We start from the raw sequence: 27496 nt of genomic DNA, 5'->3' as shown, positions 1-27496 counted from the left end.
GGAAGTCGGGATTACTCAGCGGGGGTGTTGGGGATTTTGGGGGGTGTCAGGGTTATGGGGGGATTCTGGATTTTGGGAGGGTCAGGGTTTTGGGGGATTTGAGTTATGGGGAGGGTTCAGGATTTTGGGAGTTCAGGGGTTTTGGGGGTTTGGGATTATGGGAGGTTTGGGGATTTTGGGGAGGGGTCAGGGTTATGGGGGGAGTTTGGGCGTCCAGGATTTTGTGGAGTTCAGAGGTTTTGGGGCATTTAGGATTTCAGGGCTTTGGGATTTTGGGGAGTTCAGAGGTTTTGGGGGTTTGGGATTTTGGGGAGTTCAGAGGTTTGGGGGGGGTTTGGGATTTCGGGGGTTTGGGATTTTGGGGAGTTCAGAGGTTTTGGGGGGGTTCGGGATTTTGGAGAATTCAGAAGTTTTGGGGGGTTTGGGATTTTGGGCGTTCGGGATTTCGGGGGGTTCGGGATTTTGGGGAGTTCAGAGGTTTTGGGGGGTTCGGGATTTTGGGAGTTCAGAAGTTTTGGGGGGTTTGGGATTTTGGGCGTTCGGGATTTCGGGGGTTTGGGATTTGGGGGAGTTCAGAGGTTTTGGGAGGCTTTGGGATTTTGGGGGGTTCGGGATTTTGGGCGTTCGGGATTTTGGGGGGTTGGGATTTTGGGGAGTTCAGAGGTTTGGGGGCGTTCGGGATTTTGGGGAGTTCAGAAGTTTTGGGGGGTTTGGGATTTTGGGCGTTCGGGATTTTGGGGGTTCGGGATATTGGGGAGTTCAGAAGTTTTGAGGGGTTCGGGATTTTGGGGAGTTCAGAAGTTTGGGGGGTTCGGGATTTTGGGCGTTCGGGATTTTGGGGGGTTGGGATTTTGGGGAGTTCAGAGGTTTGGGGACGTTCGGGATTTTGGGGAGTTCAGAAGTTTTGAGGGGTTTGGGATTTTGGGCGTTCGGGATTTTGGGGGTTCGGGATATTGGGGAGTTCAGAAGTTTTGGGGGGATTCGGGATTTTGGGCGTTCGGGATTTCGGGGGTTTGGGATTTGGGGGAATTCAGAGGTTTGGGGGGGTTGGGATTTTGGGAAGTTCAGAAGTTTTGGGGAGTTCAGAGGTTTGGGGGGGGTTCGAGATTTTGAGGAGTTCAGAGGTTTTGGGGGGGTTGGGATTTTGGGGGGATTCGGGATTTTGGGGGTTCGCCCCCCCCGGACTCCCCGCGCAGCCTCGGGGGGGCGCTCGCCCTGCGCGCGGAGCCGCCTCCCCATTGGCCGCCGGCTCCACCAATGGGCGCGCGGGGGGGGCGGGGCCTGGGCGGGCGCGGGAACCTCCGCTCGGAGCCCCGGAGCGAGTCCTGGTCCTGAGGCAAAAACCACCCCCCCGTGAGGTAAAATTTACCTCTCCTGAGGTAAAAACCCACTTGTCTGAGGTAAAACCTTCCCCGCTTAGGTAAAACACCCCCTTTCCGGAGGTAAATTTCCCCGTTCTAAGACGTGACATGTTCTTTCATGAGATAAAACCCACTTCTGTGAGGTAGAATTTACCTTCCTGAGGTAAAAATCCACTTTTCTCAGGTAAAATGCCCCTTTCATTAAAAGAGCAATGTTTTTTCATGAGGCAAAGCCCTCTTTAAGTGAGTCAAGTTTTACATTTCTGAGGCAAAATCTGCCTCCCCGAGGTGAAAGTTCTTTCCTGTGGTACAACTGTCTTTCATGAGGTAAAACATATCCCTTGCTTGAGGTAAACCCCTCATTTATGAGGTAGAATTCACCTTTCCTGAGGTAAAAACCCCCTTGCTAAGGTAAAATCCTTCCTGAAGTGAAAAACATTTCCATGAGATAAAACTTTCTTCAGTGAGTGAGGTAAATAAAGTCCCACCTTCCTGAGAGGAGAGATGCTTTTTCCTAAGGTAAAACCCTCTTCTGTGAGGTAAAAGTTACTTTTTCTGAGGTAAAATCCACTTTTCTGAGGTAAAACACCCCTTCCCTGAGGTAAAATCCCTCTTTCTGGGGTGCGAAATGTTCTTTCATGAGGTAAAACCCTCTTTTGTGAGGCAAAATTTACCTTTCCTTAGATAAAAACCCCTTTCCTGAGGTGAAGTTCCTCTCCTTGAGGTGAAAAATGCTCTTTCTTGCAGTAAAACCCTCTTTCATGAGGTAAATTTTACTCTTCCTGAAATAAAACATTCACCCACCTCTTTAGATAAAAGTCTCTGAGGTAAAATTCATCTTTCCTGAGGTAAAATCCCCATTTCTGAGGTGAAAATTCCTCTTTGTCAGGGAAACAAATGCCTCCTTTGTAATGTAAAGTTTCTCTTTTCTGAGGTGACAAAATCCTTTTTCCTGATGTAAAATCCTCTTCTTTTTTTCCAGTTTACCTCCTTTTTGGGTGTAAATCTCCCTTTTCCTGAGACAAAACTCCTTTTTTGAGGGAAAACACCTCATTTTCCTGGAGTAAAAACTTCCTTCTTTTTTAGACAAAACCTTTTTTTTTCTTTTTTTTCCCTAAAGGACTTTTTATTTTGTTTTTGAGGTAATTATCCCTTTTCAAGAGGGAATATTCATTTTTGAAAAACAAGTCACCGTTCCCAGGAGGTAAATGTCTCTTTTCCTGAGGTAAAACTCCCTTTTTTTGAGGGGGAACCCCCCCCCCCCTTTTTTTTCTTCCTTTTTTTGAGTAAAAACTTCCTTTTTGAGAAGAAACATCCTTTCCTCTTAAGAAATGTTCCTTTTCCTGAAATAAAAACCTCCTTTTTGAGAACATTCCCCCCCCCCACCCCTCCCTTATGTGAATATCCCTTTTCTAGGGGAAAAACTGCATCTTTTAAAGAAAATCCTTTCCCTCCCTTTTTAATTTTTCCTTTCTTTGAAGGAAAAATCCTTTTTTGTAGGGAAGCATGGTTGGTTGTTTTGTTTTGGTTTGTTTTCCTTGAGGGCAACCCTCTCTTTATTGAGTAAAAACTTTCCTTTTTTTGAGGTAAAATCCCTTTTCCTGAGGAAAACCCTCTGAGCAGCAGCCCCTCTTTGAGGCAAATAACCTTTTTTCTAGAGGAAAACACCTCCTTTAAAACCCTTTTTTGACATAACCCCCTCGTTTTTCTAAATTGAGGCAAAACCCGTCCTTTTTTTTTTTTGAGTGAAAACGTCCTTTTTGAGGAAAAAGTTACTGGCTTGGGGCTATGTGTGGTTTTGGGGTGGGTTTTTTAAGGAAAAAACTTTTTGAGGTAAATATCCCTTTTCCTGAGGAAAAACCTCATTTTCTGATGATTCTTCCCCCACCAAGGAGTATCTCTGTCCCAGACAGAAAAAAATTTCTTTTTGAGGTAAATCCCTTCCTTTTTTGAGGAACCCTTCCTTTCTCTGAGCTAAAACTCACCTTTTTTGAGGGAAATGTTTTTTGGTGGGTTTTTTTTTTTTTTTTTTAGGGAAACACTGTTTGGTTCTTTTGAAGGAAAACACGCTTCTTGGTTTTGAGAAAAAACTTTTTTTGAGGTAAATACCCCTTTTCCTGAGGGAACAAAATACCCTTTTTCAGGAAAAAACCCCTCCCTGAGGCAAATACCCCTTCTGTGAGGAAAAAAGTAAAAACCTTTTTGATAGAAATCCCTTTTTTTCCTGAGGTAACATCGCCCCCACACGGTCTGGTGTCGGTGCCGGGTTCTAGAGCCAGCCTGCCCGCCCGGACCGGTGGGGCCGGGTTCTAGACTCTGTCCGCCCGAGCCCGCGGTGCCGGGTTCTAGACTCTGCCAGCCCAGCCCTGCGGTGCTGGTGCCGCGTTCTAGACTCCGCCAGCCCAGCCCCACGGTGCTGGTGCCGGGTTCTAGACTCTGCCCGCCCGGCCCCGCGGTGCCGCGTTCTAGACTCTGCCCGCCCACCCCCGCGGTGCTGGTGCCGGGTTCTAGACCCCGCCGGCCCAGCCCATCTCGTCCGCCAGCTCCTCCTCTGCCGGCGGCCGCAGCGGCTCCTCGTCGCTGTAGACGGCGGACGCGGGCGGTGCGCGGCGCCGGGTGAGCAGGTCGGCAGCCGCGCTCTCCATCTCGTCCATCGTCATGTCGCACGCGTCCGCGATCTCGCGCTTGGCCACGGCCACGAACTTGGGGTCGCGGGCGAATAGCCCGAGCCCCTCCGAGATCAGCACCTGGGGAAGGGGGCGAGGGGGACGCGCTGGCACCGGCACCGGGGGTGTGCCTGTGTCCCCTTCCTTACTGCCTCCACCAGGCTGTCGCCCAAGCCCTGGGGTGTCCCCCCTCCCTGTCCCCAGTGTCCCCCTTACGTGTTCCCCCCTCACTCACTGCCTCCACCAGACTGTGAGGTCTCTGTCCCACATCCCCAGCATCTCCCCCCCGTGCCCCACCCTGCACTCACGGCCTCCACTAGGCTGTCAGCTCAGCCGTGTCCCCCCATGTTCCCTCCATGTCCCTCCTCACTGCCTTCACCAGGCTGTCCCCGAGCCGTGTCACCCCGTGTCCCCCCCGTGTTCCCCCCGTGTCCCCCACTCACGGCCTCCACCAGGCTGTCGGCCGAGCCTCGGGCCAGGGCATCGTGGGGCCCGCAGGGCCGCAGGCGCAGCGGCGCGGGGGGGAACCAGCGGTTGAGGGGGGGCAGGCTGCCCCCCGCGCCCCCCGCCGGAGCCCCCTCCACCAGGATGAGCGGCGCGTACAGAACGTGCCCGCGGGCCGGGGCCGCCCAGGCGTGCGAGGAGCCCCCCAGGCGCCAGGTCTCGGAGCTGCCGTAGCCCTGGGGGCGGGAGGGGTCAGTACGGGGTGACACTGTGACAGTGTCCCCCCCCCGTCTGCCTCCCCCACCTCCAGCAGTACCTGCGGCCGCGCCGGGCCGGGCGGGCCCGACGGGTTGTAGGTGCCCGGGATGGGCTCGTCCTCGCAGCTGCCCTGGCGCCGCAGGCACTGGATGGTGAACGAGGGCTTCCGGCCTGCGGGACAGCGGGCAGGGTCAGCCCCCGGCCACGGGCCCTCCGGGAAACCGGGCAGGGTCACCCACCCTGGCCAGGGACCCTCTGGGCTACCGGGGGCACCGGGCAGGGTCAACTCCCCCGTCCCGGGACGCTCGGGCAGATTGAGTCCCGGCTCCGGAGACGCTCCAGGGCACCGGGCAGAGTCGCCCCCTCAGCCAGGGACCCTCTGGGGCACCGGGCAGGGACCCTGCGGGCTATCGGGAGGCACAAGGCAGAGCCACCCCCGGCTCTAGGGACCCTCTGGGGCACCTGGGGGAACAGGGAGCGGTCACCCCCACCTATCAGGGACCTTCCTGGGCTACCGGGGAACCATCCCGTGCTACGGAGGGGGCTCGGTCAGCGCTGCTGGGTGCGACCACGGAGGGTCTCACTGGAGACCCCGCCCCTCCTTTGCCCCCCGCCCCGCCGTACCCGCGGGGGTGGGGGGCAGGAGCCGGCGCCGTTTCAGTTGTTGCCCCTCGCGGGCGCCGCTGCCGAAGGCGAAGTGTCGGGGGGGCAGCGGCAGCGATCCCCCCCGGGGCAGCTCCGCCGCCCAGCGCGGGGGTCCCGGTGGCCTGGGGAGAACAAGGCGGGTCAGTCGGAGGCTGGGAACATCCCCTGGAACGCCTCCCAGCGCGGAGGGACCCAGCGGCCTGTGGGGGGAGCGGGGGGCCAGGGGGTGACAGGAACACCCCCCCCCCTCCCGGCACAGGTTCCCCAGTGCCCCCTCCCCAGTTACACGCACACCCCCCGCCTTTCCGGGGTCCCGGCAGCCTCGCACGGGGACAGCGTCAGGGCCTGACGGGACCCCCCTCCCCAGCTGCCGGGACCCCCTCCAGATGGGGCTCCTCCCCAGGGGCTCGGGGGTCGCGGTACCTGTCCCCGGCCCAGCGGTGTCGGGCCGGTGCCGAGCTCTCCAGGTCCTCGTCGTGGCTGACGTCCCCCGGCTCCCCTCCCGGCTCCTCCACGTCCTCAGCGGGGGCTTCCTCGTCCTGGTCCCCGCCCTCGGAGCGCCGCCTGGGCACAGGGCCATGGGCACCCCCCGTCCTCCCCGGGGAACCCCCGCCCCGTGCCGGGGTGTCCCCAGCCCCCCCGTACCTGCCGCCGGGACGGGGGCCTCCCCCGTGGGAGGGGGGCGCGGGGTCCTCCCCCTCGGTGGGGGCGGGGCTGGAGGCGGGGGGCGGCTCCGCGAGCAGGGGGGAGCCGGGGGCGGAGCCGTAGAGCGTCTCGGGGGCCTGCGGAGAGAGGCGGGGTCGGTGGGCGCGGCCACGGCACAGGTGGGGACAGCCGGTGTGGGTTTGGGGCAGGTGTGACCGCTGGGCGTGGCCATGGGACAGGTGTGGCTATTTGGTGTGGGTTTGGGGCAGGTGTGACCAGTGGGCGTGGCCATGGGACAGGTGTGGCTATTTGGTGTGGATTTGGGGCAGGTGTGACCAGTGGGCGTGGCCATGGGACAGGTGTGGCTATTTGGTGTGGATTTGGGGCAGGTGTGACCAGTGGGTACGACCATGGGACAGGTGTGGCTATTTGGTGTGGATTTTGGCCATGGGTGGGCGCGGCCATGGGTCAGGTGTGGCCATGGGTCAGGTGTGGCCGCTGGCGTGGCCAGGGTGGGCGAGGCTCACGGCGTAGGTGAGTGGCTCCTCCGAAGGGGCGTCCCCGCCCTCATCCCCCTCCAGGTCACTCAGTGCCCGGCGCATCTCAGGGCCCAGCGCCTGCAGCGTCTGCAGCCCGGCCTGGGGGGACACAGGGGGTCAGGGGGGTGACCTGGTGACACCTGGGACCCCCAGCCCCGCCCCGGGCAGGGGTCGCACCTGCAGCGCACACTCGTTGCTGGGGCCCGCGCTGGCGCCCAGCATCCCCCGCTCCTTCCGCCGCCGGAACTTGCGGAAATAGTCCTGGATCAGGAAGGTGGCGTAGAACTTCCCGACGGTCACCTCCTCCTCTGGGGAGCACGGACGGTCAGAGGGCAGCTGGGGGTCCGAGGGGACAGGGAAGGGGACACGGCCCTCACGTACCCTCGGGCGGGGGGATGACCTCGTCCAGCAGCTTCGGCTTTGTCCTCTTCCAGATCTTCTTGACCACAGCACGAAGCTCCTTGTTGGCCACGTCCAGGTTCCCTGCAGGGAGGGGACATGGCAGGGGGACACACAGCCATTGTCATGCCCTGCTGTCCCCTGGGCCCCCCCAGACCCTCCCAGCTCCCAACCTTCCGTCTTGATCTTGAGGGAGGTGCGGACCAGAGCAAAGAGCGTCGCATTGAAGGTGACCGTCCCGTCCGAGTTGAGGGGCATGTTCATGGCCACCAGGCGCTGGGCAGGGGACAGGAGGGGGATGAATCGGGGTGGCTCCAAACCCAGATATGGGACCGCCCCAAACCCCCCCGGAACTCCCCCAGACCTTGCAGGCCACGCGGTGTGGGCAGAGCTTCCCAAAGCCCAGCGGGGGCTGGATCCGGCGCAGCAGCGTCACCACGTCCAAGTGCTTGATGCGGCCCCTGGGGGGGGGTCAGGGGGTCACGGGTGGTCCGGACACCCGGCCCCCTCGGCTGGGGACAAGGGGACAGTTACACACTTGGCGGCGGGGTCGTACTCAGACCACACGCGCTTGAACTCGTCCAGGTGGTGCGGGCCCAGGATGGACCAGTCACGCGTCAGGTAATCGAAGTTGTCCATGATCACAGCCACGAACAGGTTGATGATCTGGGGGGGTCAAGGGGAGTCAGGATGCCCCAGGGACTCCTGAGGGGTGTGGGGCAGGGCCGTGGGGCTGTGGGGCAGAGGACTATGGGGCAAGGGTGTGGGACAGGGCTGGGCTGTGGGGCAGGGTTGAGCTGTGGGGCTGTGGGGCAGGGCTGTGGAGCAGGGCCCCGTGTCTCACCAGGAAGGCGCAGAGCATGAAGAAGCTGATGAAGTAGGCGATGGCGAAGTTGCTGCCGCAGGTGAACTCCTCCCCCGGGCCTGCGTCTGACTCGGGGTCACAGCGCTTGCCCGGCAGGCTGGCCAGCATGATCTCCTGCCATGCCTCCCCCGTGGCACACCTGTACCCCACGGGACATGCCTGTATCCCTGGGGCACACCTGTACCCCCTGTGACACACCTGTACCCCTGGGACATGCCTGTACCCCTGGGGCACACCTGTACCCCCATGGAACTTGTACCCCCATGGCGCACCTGTACCCCTGGGACACATCTGTACCCCTGTGACACACCTGTACCCCCATGGCACACCTGTACCCCCCTGGAACTTGTACCCCCATGGCACACCTGTACCCCCATGGCACACCTGTACCCCCTGTGACACACCTGTACCCCTGTGACACACCTGTACCCCCATGGCACACCTGTACCCCCTGTGACACACCTGTACCCTCCCACAGGACAGCTGTACCCCTGTAACACACCTGTACCCCCATGGCACACCTGTGTCCCCCCCACTGCACACCTGTACCCCCGTGACACACCTGTACCCCTGGGGCACACCTGTAACCCCCCTTCATGATTCACTGAGAGGAAGCTCCCAGTCCCACGGGAAGCCCAGAGTCCCCCCAGGACCGCCCCAGCCCCCCCAGGCCCCCCGGCCCCACCTGAAGAGCAGCAGCACGGCTTGGGGGAAGGTCTGAAAGTTGTTGTTGCGGTTGATCTGAGTCCCGTCCTGCAGCGCCACCTTCCCGAAGGTCTGGGGGGGCAGGGGGGCCTGGGTGGCCGGGAGCTTACAGGACACGCCCCCCACGCCCCTCACACCCCCCCAAGCCCCTCACCTCCCCCTGGCCTGGGGGGCTCCCCGGGGCCCTCACCTGCATCCCGATGACGGCGTAGATGAAGAAGATCATGGCGATGAGCAGGGCGACGTAGGGCAGGGCCTGGGGACAGAGGGGGGGTGAGGGGGTGCTGTCCCCCCCATGCCCCCTCTCCCCTGTGTCCCCCACCGTGTCCCCCCCATCCTACCTGGAAGGACTTGACGAAGGTCCAGAGCAGCGTGCGGATGCCCTCGCCCTTGGAGAGCAGCTTCACCAACCGCATCACGCGGAAGAGCCGGAAGAAGGTGATGGAGATGCGGGAACTGTCCTCTGAGCTCTGTGGGGAGGGGGGTCAGGGGCACCCCAAAACCCCTGCACAGCCCCCCCCAAAAATCCCTCGGCTGGGGACACCTCCCCGTACCTCACCAACGTGTCCCCCGTTCTGTGACAGATGTGACGACGGAGATGGAGATGATGGAGACGATGGAGACAGACAGATGGACATAAGGACATGGACGGGGAGAGACCCAGACATCCAGGACTGCCCCAAAACACCAACCTCCCCCGAGCCAGGGGACGAGGAGGGCGACTCACGTTGACCTCAGTGACGGCAATGTCCACCACGCTGCCCACCACGATGAGGGCGTCAAAGGTGTTCCAGGCGTCACAGAAGTAATGCTGGGGGAGGAGAGGTGGTGAGGACCCTCTGTCCTGTGACCTCCCCTTGTGTGACCCCTCATGTGACACCCCCTGCCTTGTGTCACCCCGTATGTGACACCCCCTGCCTTGTGTGTGACACCCCCCCTTGTGTGACCCCCCGTGTGACACCCCCCGGCGTACCCGGGGTTTGAAGGCGATGATCTTGAGCACCATCTCCACGGTGAAGAGCCCCGTGAACACCATGTTGAGCAGGTCCATCACGTAGTTGAAGGGCTTCGACTGCTCGTAGTGCTGGGGGGGGGACGGGGACACGGGGGTCTGGCACTGTCCCCTCCCTCTGTGACCCCCCCGGTCCCCCAGGTGTCCCCCCACCTGCACAGCCAGCGCGATGGTGTTGAGCAGGATGAGGACGAACATGATGTACTCGAAGGCGGTGGAGTTGACCATGGCCCACACGCGGTACTGGGTGCGGTTCTTGGGGATGTAACGGCGCAGCGGCTGCGCCTTCAGCGCGTACTCCACACACTGCCGCTGCAGGGACAGGGGACAGCGTGGGGACACGGCCACCCCACTGCCGCTGCAGGGACAGGGGACAGCATGGGGACATGGCCACCCCACACAATGCCGCTGCAGGGACAGGGGACAGCATGGGGACAGCATGGGCATAGCATGCAGACATGGCCACCCCACTGCCACCCCACACACTGCCACTGTGGGGACAGTGGGACGGCAAAGGGACACTGCAGGGACACGGCCACCCTGCTTCCTCACCAGCCACTGGCTGCAGGGACACCCTGATGGCATGGGGACACCATGGGGACACCATGGGGCCGCCCCGCTGCCCCACTCTGCACTGCTGCTGTGGGAACATGGTGATGGCATGGGCACATGGTGGGGACATTGTGGGGACACTGTGGGGACACTGTCACTGCCCTGCCACACCACGGATTGCCCCTGCACTGCTGCCGTGGGGACATGGGGCTGGCATGGGGACACCGCAGGGCCATGGGGACACCACAGAGCCAAGGGGACACCCAGGGCCACGGTGACACCGCAGGGCCATGGGGACATCACAGAACAAAGGGGACACCCAGGGCCATGGGGACACCCAGGGCCACGGTGACACTGCAGGGCCATGGGGACATCACAGAGCCAAGGGGACACCACTGGGCCATCGGACACCACAGAGCCAAGGGGACACCACCAGGCCATGGGGACACCACAGAGCCAAGGGGACACCGCGGGGCCGTGTCCCCGTACCTGGTTTTTGTCCAGCTCGCAGTTGCGGTACTCGCTCTCGCCCTGCGCGCGGAAGGTGATGATGACGAAGCCCACGAAGATGTTCATCATGAAGAAGGCAATGACGATGATGTAGACGATGAAGAAGATGGAGATCTCCACACGGTAGTTGTAGATGGGCCCCTGGTTCTCGGCGTTGGCGTCGATGGCCTTGTACAGCAGCCTGGGGGGACACGGGGTTGGGGCGCGTCCCCGCGGGGGTGGCGGCGGCCCCGAGCCCGCCCCGGGACTCACGCGGGCCACCCCTCGAAGGTGGACACGGTGAACAGGGCCATCATCCCCGCCAGGACGTTGTCGAAGTTGAAGTCGCTGTTGAGCCAGAGGCGCTCCCGCACCGACGGGTGGGACACATCCCCGTCCTTGTACACCAGGAACGTCCCCCTGGGACAGGGACACCGGGACAGCGAGGGTGAGACACCCCCCTGGGACACTGCCACTGACTGGGGGGCCACAGGGACACCACAGGGAGCAACAGCGGGATCCCACAGGGAGCAACAGCGGGATCCCACAGGGGGGCCACAGGGACACCACAGGGAGCAACAGCGGGATCCCACAGGGAGCAACAGCGGGATCCCACAGGGGGGCCACAGGGACACCACAGGGAGCAACAGCGGGATCCCACAGGGACACTACGGGGTCACAGGGACAGCAGTGTGAGACCCCAGTGGGACACTGGCACCTGTGGGTGGGACACGGCCCCACCCCTTACAGCGGGAACATCCCCTGTGGGGGCAACGCGGGGACAGTGATGGTGAGACCCCAATGGGACACTGCCACCAGGAGGGGGTGGGACACCATGAGGACACCAGCGGGGCGGGTCGGGGTCAGGATCTGAGGTGTAGAGGTCAGTTTGGGGTGTGGGGTCAGTTTTTGGGGGGACACTCACTTGCACTCCCCCGGCGTGTGCTTGGCCTCATCAGTGCAGCTGTAGAACTTGCCCTGGGGGGGGTCGGGGGGTCAGGGGCACCCTCGGCTCCCCAGGGGGGTGGGGACCCCTCAGGGGGCTTGGGGACCCCTCAGGGGGGTGGCACCCCCGGGGTCAGGGCCCCACCTTGAAGAGCTGCACCCCGATGCAGGCGAACATGAACTGCAGCAGCGTGGTGACGATCATGATGTTCCCGATGGTGCGGATGGCCACGAACACGCACTGCACCACGTGCTGGGGACAGGGACAGGGACAGCGTCACTGGGGCAGGGACAGGGACAGGGATGTCACTGGGGCAGGGGGACACCACGAGGTGGGGACAGGGACAGGGACAGCGTCACTGGGGCAGGGACAGGGACAGGGATGTCACTGGGGCAGGGGGACACCACGAGGTGGGGACAGGGACAGGGACAGTGTCACTGGGGCAGGGACAAGGATGTCACTGGGGCAGGGGGACACCACGGGGTGGGGACAGGGACAGGGACAGTGTCACTGGGGCAGGGGACAGGGACAGGGATGTCACTGGGACATGGGGACAACAGGGATGCTGGGGACACAGGACATGGGGACAACAAGGACAGTGGGACATTGGGACATGGGAACAAGTGGGACACCGAGACCACTGTGTGCTGGGGACACCTGTGACACCGCTGCCTCGGGACATCGGGGGCACAGGGCCAATGGAGACCCCTGTGCCACCAACAGCACAGCATGCTGGGGCCCCCGTGCTCCCAGTCCCACCAGTACAGCCAGTGTCCCAGCCTCCAGCCCGCTGTGGCCACTGCTGGGAGGATGCCCCCTCCCAGTGCTCCTAGTGCCCCCAGTGCCTCCCAGTGCTCCCAGTTGCCCACCTTGAGGCCCTTGGCCCGGTTGATGGCTCGCAGTGGTCGCAGGACACGCAGGACCCGCAGGATCTTCACCACCGAGATAGCGCTGGAGCTGCCAGGGGACACACCAGTGGTCCCAGTAAGGTCCCCAGTGCCCCCCAGTAACACCCCCAGTGCCTCCAGCAGCACTTCCACTGTTTTCTAGCATCCCCAGCAATGGTCCCAGTGCCCCCAGTGACATTCCTCATACTCTCCCAGTGTCCCCAGTGTCAAGCCTAGCCCCTCCCAGTGACCCCCAGTGCCCCCAGCAGCACTCCCAGTGCTCCCAGTTGCCCCCAGCTCACTGCATGCCGAAGGAGATGAGGGAGACGCCGACCACCAGCAGGTCCAGGAGGTTGAACCAGTTGCGGAGGAAGGAGCCTTTGTGCAGGAAGGCGCCGAACACGGTCATCTGCGGGAGGCCGTGAGCCTCGAGCTGTCCCCCTGTCCCTGGGGACCCCCCGAACCCCGGGAACCCCCCAAACCTTGGGGATCCCACCCAAAACCCGGGGAACACCCCCAAGCCCTGAGGAACCCCAAAACCCCGAGAACCCCCCCAAACCCTGGGAACCTGCCAAAACCCTGGGGACCCCTCCAAACCGGGGGGACCCCCCCTGTCAATGGGGACACCCCAAACCCTGAGGAACCCCCCCAAACCCCAGGAACCCCCTCACAAAACCCTTGGGACACCCCAAACCCCAGGAATCCTCCCCCCCCAAACCCTGGGAACACCTCCAAAACCCCGGGAACCCCTCCCGAACCCCTGGGGACACCCCAAACCCCGGGAATCCCCCCCAAACCCTGGGAACCCCAAACCCCGCAGACCCCCCCGTACCTTGAGCAAGATCTCCACGGTGAAGATGGAGGTGAAGGCGTAGTCGAAGTAGCCCAGGATCTGGGGGGGATGGGGAGGGGGCAACGGGGTGACCCCGACCCCTCTCAAACCCCCCCGACCCCCCCAACCTCCCGGGACCCCCCCAAACACTCCCAGATTCCCCCCCAACCCCTCCTTGCCCTTCCCAGGCCCCCCATTTCTGCCCCCAACTCCGGGTGAGAGGATCCCGCGTCCCACGCGGTTACGGGGTGAATTCCCCCCCACATCCCCCCAGTTCCCCCAGTCCCTCCCAGTTTGCCCAGTGTGCCCAGTAGCCCACGTGGTTGCGGGGCGAGTGGGCGCGCACGGGGTCCTCCGCGGCCAGGGAGACGCTGCTGAGGATGATGAAGACGAGGATGAGGTTGGTGAAGATGTGGTGGTTGATCAGGGCGTGGCACTTCACCCGCAGCCTGCGCCGGGCACACGTCAGCTCCCAGTGCTCCCAGTGCCCCCAGTGCTCCCAGTCCCCCCCAGTTTGTGTCCCCAGTCCCAGTGTTCGCAGTGCTCCCAGTCCCCCCAGCCCTCCAGTGCTCCCAACCCCTCCAGGCCTCCAGTCAGTGCCGATGTTCCCAGTACTCCCAGTGCCCCAGCCCTCCAGCCCCAGTGCTCCCAGTGCCAGCATTCCTCTTAGTGTCTCCAGTGCTCCCAGTCCCTCAGTGCTCACAGCCCCAGTGCTCCCAGCGCTTCCAGTTTGTCCCCAGTGCCACATTGTTCTTTATGTCCCCAGTCCCAGTGCTCTCAGTTTCAATCCCAGTGCTCCCAGCCGTCCAGTCCCAGTGCTCCCAGTCCCTCCAGTTTATGTCCCCAGTCTCCCATTATTCTCAGGGCCTCAAGCACCAGTGCTCCCAGTGCCCCCAGTGCCACTCACGGGTTGGTGCTGCTCAGCAGGAAGAAGGCGCTGCCCTCGGGAATCGGGGTCACCTTGGGCTTGGGGGGCTCCTCCAGGGACTCCAGCCGGGCCCTCCCCAGTCTGTCACCCTCCCCCCCGGCCTCCTCATCACCTGCGAGGGACCCCCGTGTCCGGGCAGTGTCACACCAACCCCCCCTCAAGGACCCGCCCGTGTCCGAGCAGTGTCACACCCACCCCAGGGACCCGCCCCGTGTCCAGGCAGTGTCACACCCACCCCCAGGGACCCCCCCGTGTCCGGGCAGTGTCACACCCACCCCCCCCAGGGACCCCCCCGTGTCCAGGCAGTGTCACACCCACCCCCCCCAGGGACCCCCCGGGTCCGGGCAGTGTCACACCCTCCCCCCCCAGGGACCCCCCCGTGTCCGGGCAGTGTCACACCCACCCCCCCCAGGGACCCCCCCGTGTCCAGGCAGTGTCACACCCACCCCCCCCAGGGACCCCCCGGGTCCGGGCAGTGTCACCCCCTCCCCCCAGGGACCCTCCCTTGTCCAGGCAGTGTCACCCCCTTTCAGGACTCCCATGTCATGTCCCTGTCACCTCCCCAGGGACCCCCCCATGTTCAAGGACTGTCATCCCCCAGGGCCCCTCCATGTCCCGCCACTGTCACCTCCCCAGGGACCCCCACATCAGGGCACTGCCACCCCCCTCAGGGGACCCCATGTCACGTCACTGTCACCGTCCCCGGGACCCTGATGTTCAAGGACTGTCACCCCCCCCCCCTTCCAGGGACCCCCACATCAGGGCACTGCCACCCCCCAGTGCCCCCTGATGTCTGCGCAGGTGGCACTCACCTTCCTCACTCCCTTCCTCCTCCTCCTCTTCCTCCTCGGGCTGATCCCCCTCAACCTGGGCAGGGGAGGGGGAGGGGTGGGGGCCGTGCACGCTCGAGGGGGAGGGAGGGACCCCGCCAGGACCCCCCAGTCACACCCAGCCCCCGGGACCCCCCCTCACCTTCACCACCACGTCCTGGCTGTCTGTCCCTGCTTCCGCCTCCCCGGCCTTGTCCCTGGGTGGGGGGAAAGGGGGGCTCAGCCAAGGGGTCCCGGGGGTCGGGTACCCCCCAGGGGACCCGGGGGCTGGGTGCCCCCCCCCTCGTCACCCCCAAAAGGGCCCCAGGGGTCCGGGCTCACTTCTTGTCCCCCCCCGAGTTGATGTTGTCACCGTCCGCCAGGTTGTCCACGGCGATGGCCAAGAAGACGTTGAGGAGGATGTCTGAGGGGAGGAAAGGGCTCACCAGTGCTCCCAGTATCCTCCCAGTATCCTCCCAGTATCCTCCCAGTATCCTTCCAGCATCCCCCAACATCCTCCCAGTGCCCCCACTCCCCCTTTCTTATTCCCAACCCCGCTGTGTCCTACCCCAGCTCCCCAGTTACCCTTTGACCTATTCCCAGTTCCCCAGTTCCCTGCTCCCAGTGCTCCCAGTCCCCCCAGTTCTCCCAGTGGCCCCAGTGCTCCCACTGCCTCCCAGTGCTTCCAGTGCTCCCAGTCCCCCCAGTTCTCCCAGTGCTTCCAGTGCTCCCAGTCCCCCCAGTGCCCCCGGAGCTCCCAGTGCTCCCAGTCCTCCCAGTGCCTCCAGTGCGCCCAGTCTGTCCCAGCACCCCCAGTGCTCCCAGTGCTCCCAGTCCCCCCAGTTCTCCCAGTGCTTCCAGTGCTCCCAGTGCCCCCAGTGCTCCCAGTCTGTCCCAGTGCTCCCAGCGCCCCCAGTGCCCACGCACAGTTGCCGCAGATGAAGAGGATGACGAAGTAGACGCAGACGAGCATCCCGGGGAACACGGGGCCACCGTAGGCCATGATCCCGTCGTACATCACCGCATTCCAGTCCTCCCCCGTCAGGATCTGCGGGGTTTGGGGGTCCCCAAACACCAGGGGCACCCCAAAACCTCAGTGCCACCCCCACCAGTGCTCCCAGTACACCGCTGCCTCCCTGTTCTGAGTGCGCAGCATCGCCCTGGAGCGGCTACAGGGTGGTGATGGGATGGTTTGAGGGAGGCTCGTGGGTTTTGGGGTCTCCTCACAGGTTTAGGGGAGCCACGAGATTTCAAGGCCCCCCTCAGGTGCTGGGATCTCTCACAGCTTTCAGGGCCTCCCACAGATTCTGGGGTTCCCCACAGTTTCGGAGTCTCCTCACAGGTTTAGGGTCCCCCATGCATTTTGGGGTTCTCCCCACAACCTTCAGAGCCTCCCACGGGTTTCAGGGACCCCCTGCAGGTTTTGGGGTCTCCCCGTGGGATTTGAGGTTCCCCCCAGGTCTCGGGGTACCTGGAACACGGTGAGCAGGGCCTGCGGGAAGGTGTCGAAGGTGCTGCGCTTGGTCTGGGTCTCGTCGAAGCTGAAGCGGCCCCCGAAGAGCTGCATGCCCAGGAGCGCGAAGATGATGATGAAGAGGAAGAGCAGCAGCAGCAGCGAGGCGATGGATTTCATGGAGTTCAGCAGCGACCCCACCAGGTTGCTCAGCGACGCCCAGTGCCTGTGGGACCCGGGGGTTACTGGGAGCACTGGGAAGGGCTGGATGGACAGTGCAGAGCCAACACCTGGTGGAACTGGCCCAGGGACTGAGGTTACTGGGAGCACTGGGAGCACTGGGAAGGGCTGGATGGCCAGTGCAGAGCCAACAGCCAGTGGTGGGGGGTGTTGCAGCACTGGGGTGTCACCAATTTGGGACATCACAGCATCAGGACATCGCTGCCTTGGGACATCGGGGTGTGGTGGATTTGGGGCATCGCGGTGCTGGGGCATCGGGGTGCTGGGGCATTGGGGTGCTGGGGCATTGGAGAGCTGCAGCGCTTGGGTGTCCCGGTGTTGGAGCATTGGGGTGCTGTGGTGTTGGGGTGTCCCAGCTTTGGGGCATTGGGGTGCTGGGACACTGCAGTGCCGCAGTGTTGGGGTGTCCCAGTGTTGGGGTGTCCCGGTGCTGGGTCATTGAGGTGCTGGGGCACTGGGGTGTTGTGGTGTTGGGGTGTCCCAGTGTTGGGTCATTGCAGTGCTGGGGCACTGGGGTGTCCCGGTGTTGGAGCATTGAGGTGCTGTGGTGTTGGGGTGTCCCAGCTTTGGGGCATTGGGGTGCTGGGACATTGAGGTGCCGCAGTGTTGGGGTGTCCCAGTGTTGGGTCATTGCAGTGCTGGGGCACTGGGGTGTCCCAGTGTTGGGTCATTGCGGTGCTGGGGCACTGGGGTGTCCCGCTGCTGGGACTCTGCGGTGCTGGGGCACTGCGCTGTCCCCGCGGTGCCCCTCACCGGGTGACCTTGAAGACGCGCAGCAGGCGCACGCAGCGCAGCACGGAGATGCCGAGCGGCTCCATGGCCCCGCGCTCCACCAGCGCGGTCTCCAGCACGCCGCCGCACACCACGAAGCAGTCGAAGCGGTTGAAGAAGCTCGCGAAGTAGCACGAGGGGCCCAGCGCGTAGAGCTTCAGCAGCATCTCGGCGGCGAACAGCGACAGCAGCGCCTTGTTCGCGTACGCTGCGGGGGTCACCGGGGGGACAGAGCCGAGTGACCGCCCGGGCGAGGGTCACTCCTGGAGGGTGGTGGGGAAACACCACGAGCAGGACGGGCCCCCGAGCTCTGGGGGAGTCGGGGAGCACCGGGGGATGGCAGGAGGGTGTCGGGGGGCATCGGGGGGTTTGGGGAGCACTGGGAGGTTTGGGAGGCCCTGGGGGGTGTTGAGGGGTTTGGAGGGCGCTGGGGGTTTGGGGTGCACTGGAGGCTTTGGGGGGCACTGGGAAGTTTGAGAGGCACTGGGGGGTTTGGGGAGCACTGGAGGGTGTCGGGGGTTACCTGGGGGTTTGGGTGGCGCTGGGGGTTCGGGGGGCACTGGAGGGTGTCGGGGGGTACCGGGGGTTTGGGGTGCACTGGAGGCTTTGGGGGGCACTGGGAGGTGTCGGGGGTTACCGGGGGGTTTGGAGGGCGCTGGGGGTTCGGGGGGCGCTGAAGAGTGTTGGGGCGTACTGGGAGGTGTCGGGAGTTACCGGGGGGTTCGGGGGGCGCTGGAGGGTGTCCAGGTGGCGCTGGAGGGTGTCAGGGAGTACCGGGGGATTTGGGGGGCACTAGAAGGCTTGAGAGGCACTGGAGGGTGTTGGGGGGCACTGGAGGGTGTTGGGGGGCACTGGAGGCTTTGGGGGGCACTGGGAAGTTTGAGAGGCACTGGGGGGTTTGGGGAGCACTGGAGGGTGTCGGGGGTTACCTGGGGGTTTGGGGGGCGCTGGGGATTTGGGGGGCACTGGAGGGTGTCGGGGAGTACCGGGGGGTTTGGGAGGCACGGGGGGTTTGGGGGGCACTGGAGGGTTTGGGAGGCACTGGGGGGTTTGGGGGGCACTGGAGGGTGTCGAGGGGTACCGGGGGGTTTGGGGGGCACTAGGACGTTTGAGAGGCACTGGAGGGTTTGGGGGTCCCCGGGGGGTGCCGGGGCCGTACCCTGTGTCTCGGTGAGCCAGGGCGGCTGCCCGTGGTGCTCGGAGGCGATGGTCAGCGTGTTGAGGAACACGAGCAGCAGCACGGTCCAGTAGAACGACACGGACTTCACGGCCGCGCGGCAGCGCCGGCGCCACAGGCGGTTCAGGCGGCGCAGGCGGCGGCTGGGGGGCAGCGGTGGGGTTTGGGGGGCAGCGGTGGGGTTTGGGGGGCAGCGGTGGAGTTTGGGGGCGACAGGGGGGTTTGGGGGGCAGCGGTGGGGTTTGGGGGCGACAGGGAGGGTTTGGGGTGGAGGCGGGGGGATTTTGGGGACACAGAGGAGGTGGGAGAGTGACAGAGACACCCCCCCCGTCATGTGCGAGGAGGTGAAGGGTGTTCGAGTTGGAGGGACATGAGGGGTCGAGGGGGGATTTGGGGGAATTTGGGGTAGAGGAGGTCGAGGGGGTGTTTTGGGGAACGTGGAGGAATTGGGGGTACGGGGCAGTGGGAGGGGGTGGAAGATTTTGGGGACAGAGGGGAGGTGGGGGGGTGAGAGAGATCCCGTCAGGTGGGAGGGGTTGGGAGGCTTTACGGGGGCCCCAGTGCCGCCCCCCCCTCTTTTTTTCCATCCCCCCCCCCCTTCTTCTCCCCACTCACCAGAATTTGGTCTTTGCAATTTTGCCCCTGGAGAGAGAAAAACAGTTACCCCAAAACGTGGGGATTTTGAGGGAGTCCCTTGGCCACGGGGGGATATCTGGGGGGGCTTTATAGGGGTGCTGGGTCAGATTTGGGTGGGGAGGCTTAGAAGATCTCTGGGGCTGGGGGGGGGGGTTTGAGATACCTGGGGGTGGTCACAGGGGTGCTGGGGTCAGTTTTGGGGTCCTAGGGGAGTATGGGGGGACCTTGGGGCTATGGAGGGGTCCCAGAGGGCTTTGAGGTGCTGTGGGGGGTCAGTTCTGGGGTCTCAGGGGGCATCTGGGGCGGGGTCCCTCGTGCTATGGGTGGTATTGGGGCCTATCAGGGAGCTATAGGAGGGTCCCAAATTGTTCTCAGGTGCTGTAGGTGTCGGGTTTGGGGGTCCTAGAGGGGTCCCGGGGATCCGTGGGGTGTCGTGGGGATCTGTGGGGTGTCCCTGGGGCTGTGGGGGGATCCCGAGGGCCCTGGCAGAGCCGGGGGTCCCGTGCCCCGCTGGGCTCACAGGCAGCGGTCGCAGGCGGTCGGCGGTGCCTCCTCCTCCCCCACGGTCTCCGTGTTCACCGAGGTGGTCTCGCTGCCCGGGAGGCTCGCTGGGGTGGGGGCACAGGTCAGCCCGGGGCTTTGGGGGCACCGGGACCGGGCGGTTTGGGATGTCTGGGTTCAGCGAATTTGAGGGTGCCCAGCCCAGGGAATTCAGTGTGCCCAGGTTCAGAGAATTTGGGGTGTTCAGGTAATTTGGGGTGTCTGGGTTTAGGGAATTCAGGGTGCCCAGGTCCAGGGAATTTGGGGTGCCCGGGTTCAGACAATTTGGGGTGCCCAGGTCCCGGGGATTTGGGATGCCCAGGTTCAGGGAATTTGGGGATGCCCAGTCCAGGGAGTTCAGGTTGCCCGGCTCTGGGGGGTTTGGGGTACCCTGGGGGTTCAGGGAATTTGGGGTGCCCAGGTCCAGGGAATTCGGGGTGCCCGGGTTCAGAGACTTTGGGATATCTGTATTCAGGGAATTTGGGGTGCCCCGGGGGTTCAGGGAATTTGGGGTGCCCCGTTCTGGGGGATTTGGGGTGCCCCGGGGGTACCGTGGGTGTCGGTGGAGTGACTTGCGTGGCGCAGCCACTTCAGCCGCGGCTTCCGCTTCCCCATCAGGTCCTCGGCGGTCAGGCCTGGGGGAAAGGGGGGGTCACGGAGCTTTGGGGGGCTCAGGACTTGGCAGGCCCCCCGTAGCTGCCCCTCAGCCCCACTCACGGTGCTTCTCGTGCTCCCCCTCTTCCTCGTCGCCCTCCAGGTCCTCGGCCTGGGTGATCCAGTCCATGTAGCCCCGCAGGTCCTCCTCCAGCTGCTGCTTCTCCCGCAGCTTCTGGAAGTCCCCGCGGGCCTTGGCCTTCTCTCGCTCCTTGGAGAATTCCCTGGGGGGGACAGGCGTGACCCCAAACATGCCAAGGACATGGCTCCTGCCCCACTGTTGATTCCACTGAGGGCTCCTCACCCGCTCAGCACCCCCAGCACCAGGTTGAGGACGAAGAAGGAGCCGAAGATGACGAGGCTGACGAAGTAAATCCAGGGCAGCTCGTGGCCCATCGCATCCTGCATCTGTGGGGAGAGATTTGGGGTGATGGGGGGGACCCCAAATCCCTCCTCAGGTGAGGCCAGGAACACCCAGCAGAGAGGTTTGGGGGTTTGCCCTGTCGAGGTTTGGGGGGCTCAGGGATGTGTGTGAGGATTTGGGGGAGCTCAGGGAGGGGTGATGAGGATTCGGGGGGCTCGGGGGTCTCACCCAGTACAGCACATCGGTCCAGCCCTCCATGGTGATGCACTGGAACACGGTGAGCATGGCGAAGAAGAAGTTGTCGAAGTTGGTGATGCCGCCGTTGGGGCCCTCCCAGCGGCCCCGGCACTCGGTGTTGTTCTGCAGGCAGGCGCGGCCGTGCCCCGAGAAGGCGCAGGGAGAGGGATCGTCCTCCGACTCCAGGTCTGGGGACAGGAGACAACGGGCCCTGGTGACAGCTCCGGGCTGGCTGTCCCCTCTCACTGCCCTCACACGGCTCCGGTCCCCGCTGCTGGCGCTTGTGCCCACTGACAGCTCCTGTCCCCACTGCCCACTCTTGTCCCTCCTGACAACTCACATCCCTGAGTTACTGTCCCAGGGGTGTGTTGGGAGCCCCAGAATCCTGCTGGGGTGTCCTGGGGGGTGCTCAGGGAATTTAGGGGGGTCTTGGTGTTTTAAGGAGTCCTAGAACCCTGCTGGGGTGTTCCTGAGGGATCCTGGTCCCTGGGCTGGAGGGGGTCTCAGGGAATTCAGGGGGGGTCTCAGCGTGGGGTGTCCCTGGGGGATCCTCAGTGCTGGGGGGGGGTCTCAGGGGCTTTAGGGAGGTCTCAGTGTGGGGTGTCCCTGAGGGATCCTGGTCCCTGGGCTGGAGGGGGTCTCAGCAATTTAGGGGCATCTCAGTGTGTTAAGGAGCCCAGAACCCTGCTGGGGTCTCCCGGAGGGGTGCTCAGGGAATTTAGGGGGGGTCTCAGTGTGGGGTGTCCCTGGCGGATCCTCAGTGCTGGGGGGATCTCAGGGGCTTTAAGGGGGTCTCAGTGTGTTAAGGAGCCCAGAATCCTGCTGGGGTGTTGTAGAGGAATTCCTTGTGGAGCGGGGACATAGGATACCCCAGGAGAGCTTGGGCATCCCAGGGCTGTTGCAGAAGTACCCCTGACGGGGCCTCAGGCTTGCAAGGCACCTGCCAGCCAGCAGCCTCGAACAGCCTTGGGAAAAGGTACACACTGGTCAGCTCCCCCGCTGCATAGAGGCTTTCTCATGGGAAAGGGGCGTGAACTTGGCAAAGTATAACTTGGTGTAAGGAAAACAGTAAAACTGGAGCACGATGCTCAAATCGTATCGGTGTCCGTATCGTGTCTCCAGCTGGTTCCCCTGCACCCGGGACCCCCCCCCCCCGCTAAAGGGTGTCCCTGGGGGGGAACCTCATTGCTGGGGGGGTCCTCAGGGAATTTAGGGGGGGGTCTCAGTGTGGGGTGTCCCTGGGGGATCCTCAGTGCTGGGGGGGTCTCAGGGGCTTTAAGGGGGTCTCAGTGTGTTAAGGAGCCCAGAACCCTGCTGGGATGTCCCTGGGGGGAACCCTCATTGCTGGGAGGGTCCTCAGGGAATTCAGGGGGGGGGGTCTCAGTGTGGGGTGTCCCTGGGGAATCCCCATCCCTGGGCTGGGGCACCTGAGAGCACTGAGGGACTCCTGGGGAGTCCCTGACGCTGGGGGCATCCCGGGGCTGGGGGGACACGCAGGGTGACCCCCCGGCCCTACCCGAGCCGATGAAGAAGCAGGAGGGTGACCCCCGGCCCTACCCGAGCCGATGAAGAAGCAGGAGGGTGACCCCCGGCCCTACCCGAGCCGATGAAGAAGCAGGAGGGTGACCCCCGGCCCTACCCGAGCCGATGAAGAAGCAGGTCTTGTGCATGCGGCCGATGAAGAGCTCGAGGCCGATGATGGCGTAGATGATGATGACGAAGAGCACGAGCAGCGCGATGTGCAGCAGCGGCACCATTGCCTTCATGATGGAGTTGAGCACGATGTGGAGGCCTGGGGGGGCACGGGGAGGGGTTGGCAGGAGGCTGGGGTGACCCCCAACCCCCCCGCTCCCCCCGGGGTCTCACTGGGGACGCCGGAGACGAGGCGCAGCGGCCGCAGCACGCGGAAGGCGCGCAGGGCCTTGACATCGAAGCCGCCCGGCTTCCCGCTCATGTGGTGGGCATCGCCCGGCTTGTGGGACACCTGCTCCAGGATCACGCTGAACAGCCTGGGGGGACACCGGGGGTCACACAGCTCCATCCCCTCCCCGCTGTCCCCGTCCCTGGAACCCCCCTCACCCCACGATGACGATGACGAAGTCGAGCAGGTTCCAGCCGTTGCGGATGTAGGCGCTGGGGTGCAGCACCAGCCCGTAGGCGATGATCTTCAGGAACGTCTCCACCGTGAAGATGATGAGGAACACGTACTCCACCTGCTCCTGGGGGGGCACGGCGGGCGGGGTCAGCACCCCCTGCTCCAGGGGCGCACAGGGTCACCAGCCCCGCCCAGTGTCCCCTTCCCCTTTTGGGGACCCCCCTACCCTGACACCCTGACCCCTTCTCCAGGAGGACATTCCGGGACACCTCCGCCCCCCATCACTCACAGTGTCCCCTTCCCTGGGGATCAGGGACATTTGAAACCCCTCAGGGACCCCCCGACCCCTTCCAGCATCCCCTGGGGTTGGGAATGTTTGGGGATCCCCCTCCCAGCATCCCCTTCTCCTGAGGGACAAGGGACAGGGACGTTTGTCCCTTTTTGGGGACAAGAGACAGAGACACTTGGGAAACCCCCTGCATCCCCTTCCTTTTGGGGACAAGGACACTCGGGAACCCCACCAGCCCCCCACACCTCCCAGTGTCCCCTTCCCCTGGGTATAAGGGACAGGAACACTTCGGGACCTCCCCTGGCCCTGCACCCCCTCAGCTTTCCCTTTGCCCATGGACAAGGACAGGGACATTTGGGGACACCCCTGACACCCCCCCGGAGTCCCCTCCCTTTGGGTGTCCAGGCACAGAGATATTCGGGGGGGGGGGGTCCTGCCCCAGTGCCTCCTCCCTCGGGGTGACAAGGGACATTTGGGCCCCCTCCAGCCCCCTCCCAGTGTCCCCTTTGTGGGTGACTGGGGCGGCTCAGCCGGGATTAGGCCCCCGCGGCTCCCGCGGCGCCGGCAAAGCGGATTAAGGCAGCGGCACGGGCGTGTGCCAAGGGACACGTGTGACACAGGGACCCCCCTGTCCCCACAGCCCCCGACACCCCACAGTGCCACCCCCGGCGCCTCCAGACCCCCCAAAGTGTCACCCCCCACCCCCCAGCCCAGTCCCGGGTGGATCCCAGTGCTGGGGTGGAACCCCCCTTTCCCAGCGTTCTCCCAGCACCCAACTGGGACCGGTGAGTGGGGGGGGGGGGGCCTCCCCCCTTTCTGGGGGTCTGGGGGCTCTCACCAGGTTGTGGTTGGAGGCGTTGGAGTCATCCTCGGGGAAGGGGATGTAGACCCCCAGGGCCACGCAGTTGGCGAAGATGGTGGCGAGGATGAGGATGTCGAAGGGCCTGGGGGGAAGGGGGGCAGCAGGTGGGGGGGGTCCCCAAGGCCCTCCAACCCCCCGAGCCCCCCACTCACTTCCACTCCACGATGCTGATGGTGCCCCCCCAGACCCCCCGAGCCCCCCACTCACTTCCACTCCACGATGCTGATGGTGCCCCCCCAACCCCCCGAGCCCCCCACTCACTTCCACTCCACGATGCTGATGGTGCCCCCCCAGACCCCCCGAGCCCCCCACTCACTTCCACTCCACGATGCTGATGGTGCCCCCCCCCCAGACCCCCCGAGCCCCCCACTCACTTCCACTCCACGATGCTGATGGCCGCCCGGCGGATGGGGTTGTTGAGGCGGAGGCAGAAGAGGGCACGGGGGGAGCGATGGACGCCCCCAGTGCCCCCCTGGCCCTTGTGCTTGGGGTGGGGGGGGCGGCGCTGCCGCTGCCCCGGGGGGGTCCCCCCGCCCGCCCCCCCCCCGGCGCCGTCGCTGGACCCCCAGCCCAGGGGCTGCCCCATGGCCTCGGCCAAGGGGGGCAGCTCCTTGGGGCGGCCTGGGGAGGGGAACGGGGGGTCAGGAGTGGGTAGGGAACCCCCCCCAAACCTTTCGGGATCCCCACAAACCCTCCTGCCCCCCCCCCAGGAGCCTGGGGCACCCCAGACAAACAGGGACCACGCCTGAACACCCCAATCCCATAGAGCAGAAACCCCTCCAAGTCCTCCTGGATCCCCCAAATCCCTCCTGTCCCCCCCGAATTCCTCCCGGATGCCCCCCAAATCTTCCTGGACATCCCCCCAACTCCCTCCAAGCCTGGGACCGCTTGGACACACAGTGACCACCCCTGAACACCCACATCCCATTGAGCCCCCCCCAAACCTTCCTGGACACCCCCAACCCCTCCTGAAACCCCTCAAGCCCTCCTGGACCCCCCAAACCTTCCTGGACACCCCCAAGCCCTCTGGACCTCGAAATCTTCCTGGACCCCCTACCCTGCAAACCCTTCCAATGCCGGGACCCCCAGACACACAGTGACCATCCCTAAACCCCCATCCCATAGACCAGGCCCCCCCCCAGGACACTCGGGCACCCCCCAAGCCCTCAGGGACCCCCCCCTTGAATCCTCACTTTTACCCAAGGCCCACCCAGGCCCCCCCCAGACTCACCCTCTCCGTTCTCCTCTGACTCCGACATGGTGGGGGGGTTTGGGGGTGTTTCTGGAGGGTTGGGGGCACCTCTGGGGGTGTTTGGGAGGGTTTGGGGTATCCTAGGAAGGGGGGAGGGTGGTCCAACGGACTTTCACGGGGATTTGTGGGGTCTGTTGGGGTTTGGGAGCATCGAGAGGATGGATTGGGGGGGGGTCAGGGGGGGTCAGGGGTGTTTAGGGGGGTTCAGGGGTGCTTAGGGGGGTTTGGGGAGTCTGTGGGCACCGGGGTCTCTCCAAGGCCTCCCCAGGGCTCGTCCCTGCTCGTCCCTGCCAGGGATTAACGGGGATTAACGGGGGGGGGGGTGAGGGGGCAGCACTGCCCACGTGTCCGGGAACACGCGTGGGAGAGGTCGGGATTGGGAGTGAGGGGCTGGGGACAGAGTGAGGGGTCGGGGACAGAGTGAGGGGTCGGGGTCACACCCGTGTGAGGGGCTGGGGACAGAGTGAGGGGTCGGGGTCACACCCGGGGCTGGGAACAGAGTGAGGGGTCGGGGTCACACCCGGGGCTGGGGACAGAGTGAGGGGTCGGGGTCACACCCATGAGGGGTCGGGAACAGGCGTGTGAGGGACGCGCTGCCACCACTGCTCCCCTCACATCCCGCGGGTGTCAGTGTCCCCAAACAGGCGCCGTTTCCCCCTCAGACCCTGCAGGTGCCACTTCCACGGAATGACAGAATTGTTCAGGTCAGAACAAACCCTCAAACCCATTGAGTCAGGGGAATGGGGAAGCAGAGGTTAAATGATTTACTGAGAAGTTCTTTGTCAGAAGCGATGCATCCCTCTTGCCCAACACTTACTGTGCCTACCAAAGCAGGATGAGAAGATAGGAGACTATTGATAAAGGGGAAGGAATCTTGACCAGACATCCTGTTTTTAACCTAAAACTAGCTCAAACCAGTCTTGAAGTTTGGACTTAGCCCAGGGACATAAAGAGCACGCGCAGGGACGAAAGGTGAAAAGTTCAGGATGAGGAAGACCCTTTACTTCATCTGAGGAAGACTCTTCTTTCATCTCGGAGACCCCTGCCCACGACCACCAGACAACACTGCGCAAGCGCAACGCGGATGTAAATGACTTTTGGGCTTATTTTAATACGAATCGAGGCTGGGCGGGGCCAGGTAATGAATATGTATAGACGGATTGGGAAACTCAATGAATATGGAACTTGTAACCCGATAAATACCAAGCTGAATGCAGCTGTCGGCACGCATGGCTTTGGAGGAGCGATCCCCCGTGCGTCCCAGCGCTGGAATAAACACGCCTACTTTACTCCTTATTCCAGTAGCGGAGTCTTTCCCACTCTTTTCCCTTCACCATCGGGTCCGACCGCTCCCTCAGCACCGCCACGGCCACCACTGAACGTCCCCAGGTGCCGCATGCTCGCGTTTCTCCCCTCGGCTGCCCCTCACAGGTGCCGCTTCCCCCATCACCCCTGACAGGCCCCATTTCCCCCCACCGCCCTCAGGGGCTCCGTGTCCCCCCTCAGCTGCCCCTCCGACCCCACAGGGGACATTTCCCGCTCTGCCACCCCTCACGGGCACCATTTTCGCCTCAGACACCGCGTGGGTGCCATTCCTTCCCCCCATGGGCTGCATCCCCCCATTGCTCCTTCCCCTCATATTCCCCATGAGCTCCATCGCCCTGAGTCAAGGCTCTAAAAGGTTAAAATTTTAGCTAAGAGTTAGAAGAAATTTGCATTAATTAAGATAGAGTAGAGAAACAAAAGTTAATGATTGGTGGATGCCTAAGCTAGAGCCAAGTGATGTATTATTTGCCATTATATTTTGGTTTAAGTTTTGTTTGTAGAAGGAAACAGAACAAATGAACTGTCATCAAAACAAATTGAAACCAATAGAGCCAAGAACAGCACCTGGGTTTCGTACTAATTAATGCAAAGTAGGAGATCTTGGGCTGTGCCAAGAGG

At 63.3% G+C, this 27496-nt stretch overlaps 1 protein-coding gene across 1 annotated transcript; it reads right to left on the bottom strand.

The window, feature by feature from the left end:
- Positions 1-3868: 3868 nt before the first annotated feature.
- Positions 3869-25559, bottom strand: CACNA1F (calcium voltage-gated channel subunit alpha1 F; the record flags this gene model as incomplete). The annotated part of the gene is made up of 46 exons (XM_082300279.1): positions 3869-4108; positions 4471-4707; positions 4788-4900; positions 5354-5496; positions 5798-5938; positions 6020-6156; positions 6547-6657; positions 6736-6866; positions 6940-7041; positions 7131-7233; positions 7322-7418; positions 7496-7623; positions 7802-7961; positions 8508-8599; positions 8718-8783; positions 8869-8997; positions 9255-9611; positions 9693-9851; positions 10581-10782; positions 10854-11000; positions 11506-11558; positions 11671-11778; positions 12396-12483; positions 12716-12822; positions 13246-13305; positions 13565-13694; positions 14153-14285; positions 14986-15040; positions 15146-15200; positions 15325-15406; positions 15910-16030; positions 16454-16661; positions 17429-17654; positions 18606-18766; positions 19239-19265; positions 19780-19867; positions 20351-20434; positions 20517-20677; positions 20758-20861; positions 21046-21242; positions 22694-22846; positions 22921-23063; positions 23134-23273; positions 24277-24382; positions 24675-24921; positions 25532-25559. 46 exons carry the CDS (start codon positions 25557-25559, stop codon positions 3869-3871), a joined length of 6060 nt encoding a protein of 2019 aa, XP_082156405.1.
- Between the last annotated feature and the right edge of the window lie 1937 nt (positions 25560-27496).

The sequence above is a fragment of the Coloeus monedula genome (genome assembly GCF_965178545.1).
Source record: "Coloeus monedula genome assembly, chromosome: 39".
NCBI classification, from domain to species: Eukaryota; Metazoa; Chordata; class Aves; order Passeriformes; family Corvidae; genus Coloeus; species Coloeus monedula.
Note: the sequence above shows the minus strand (reverse complement) of the source record. Positions and strands in the feature narration are given on the sequence as shown.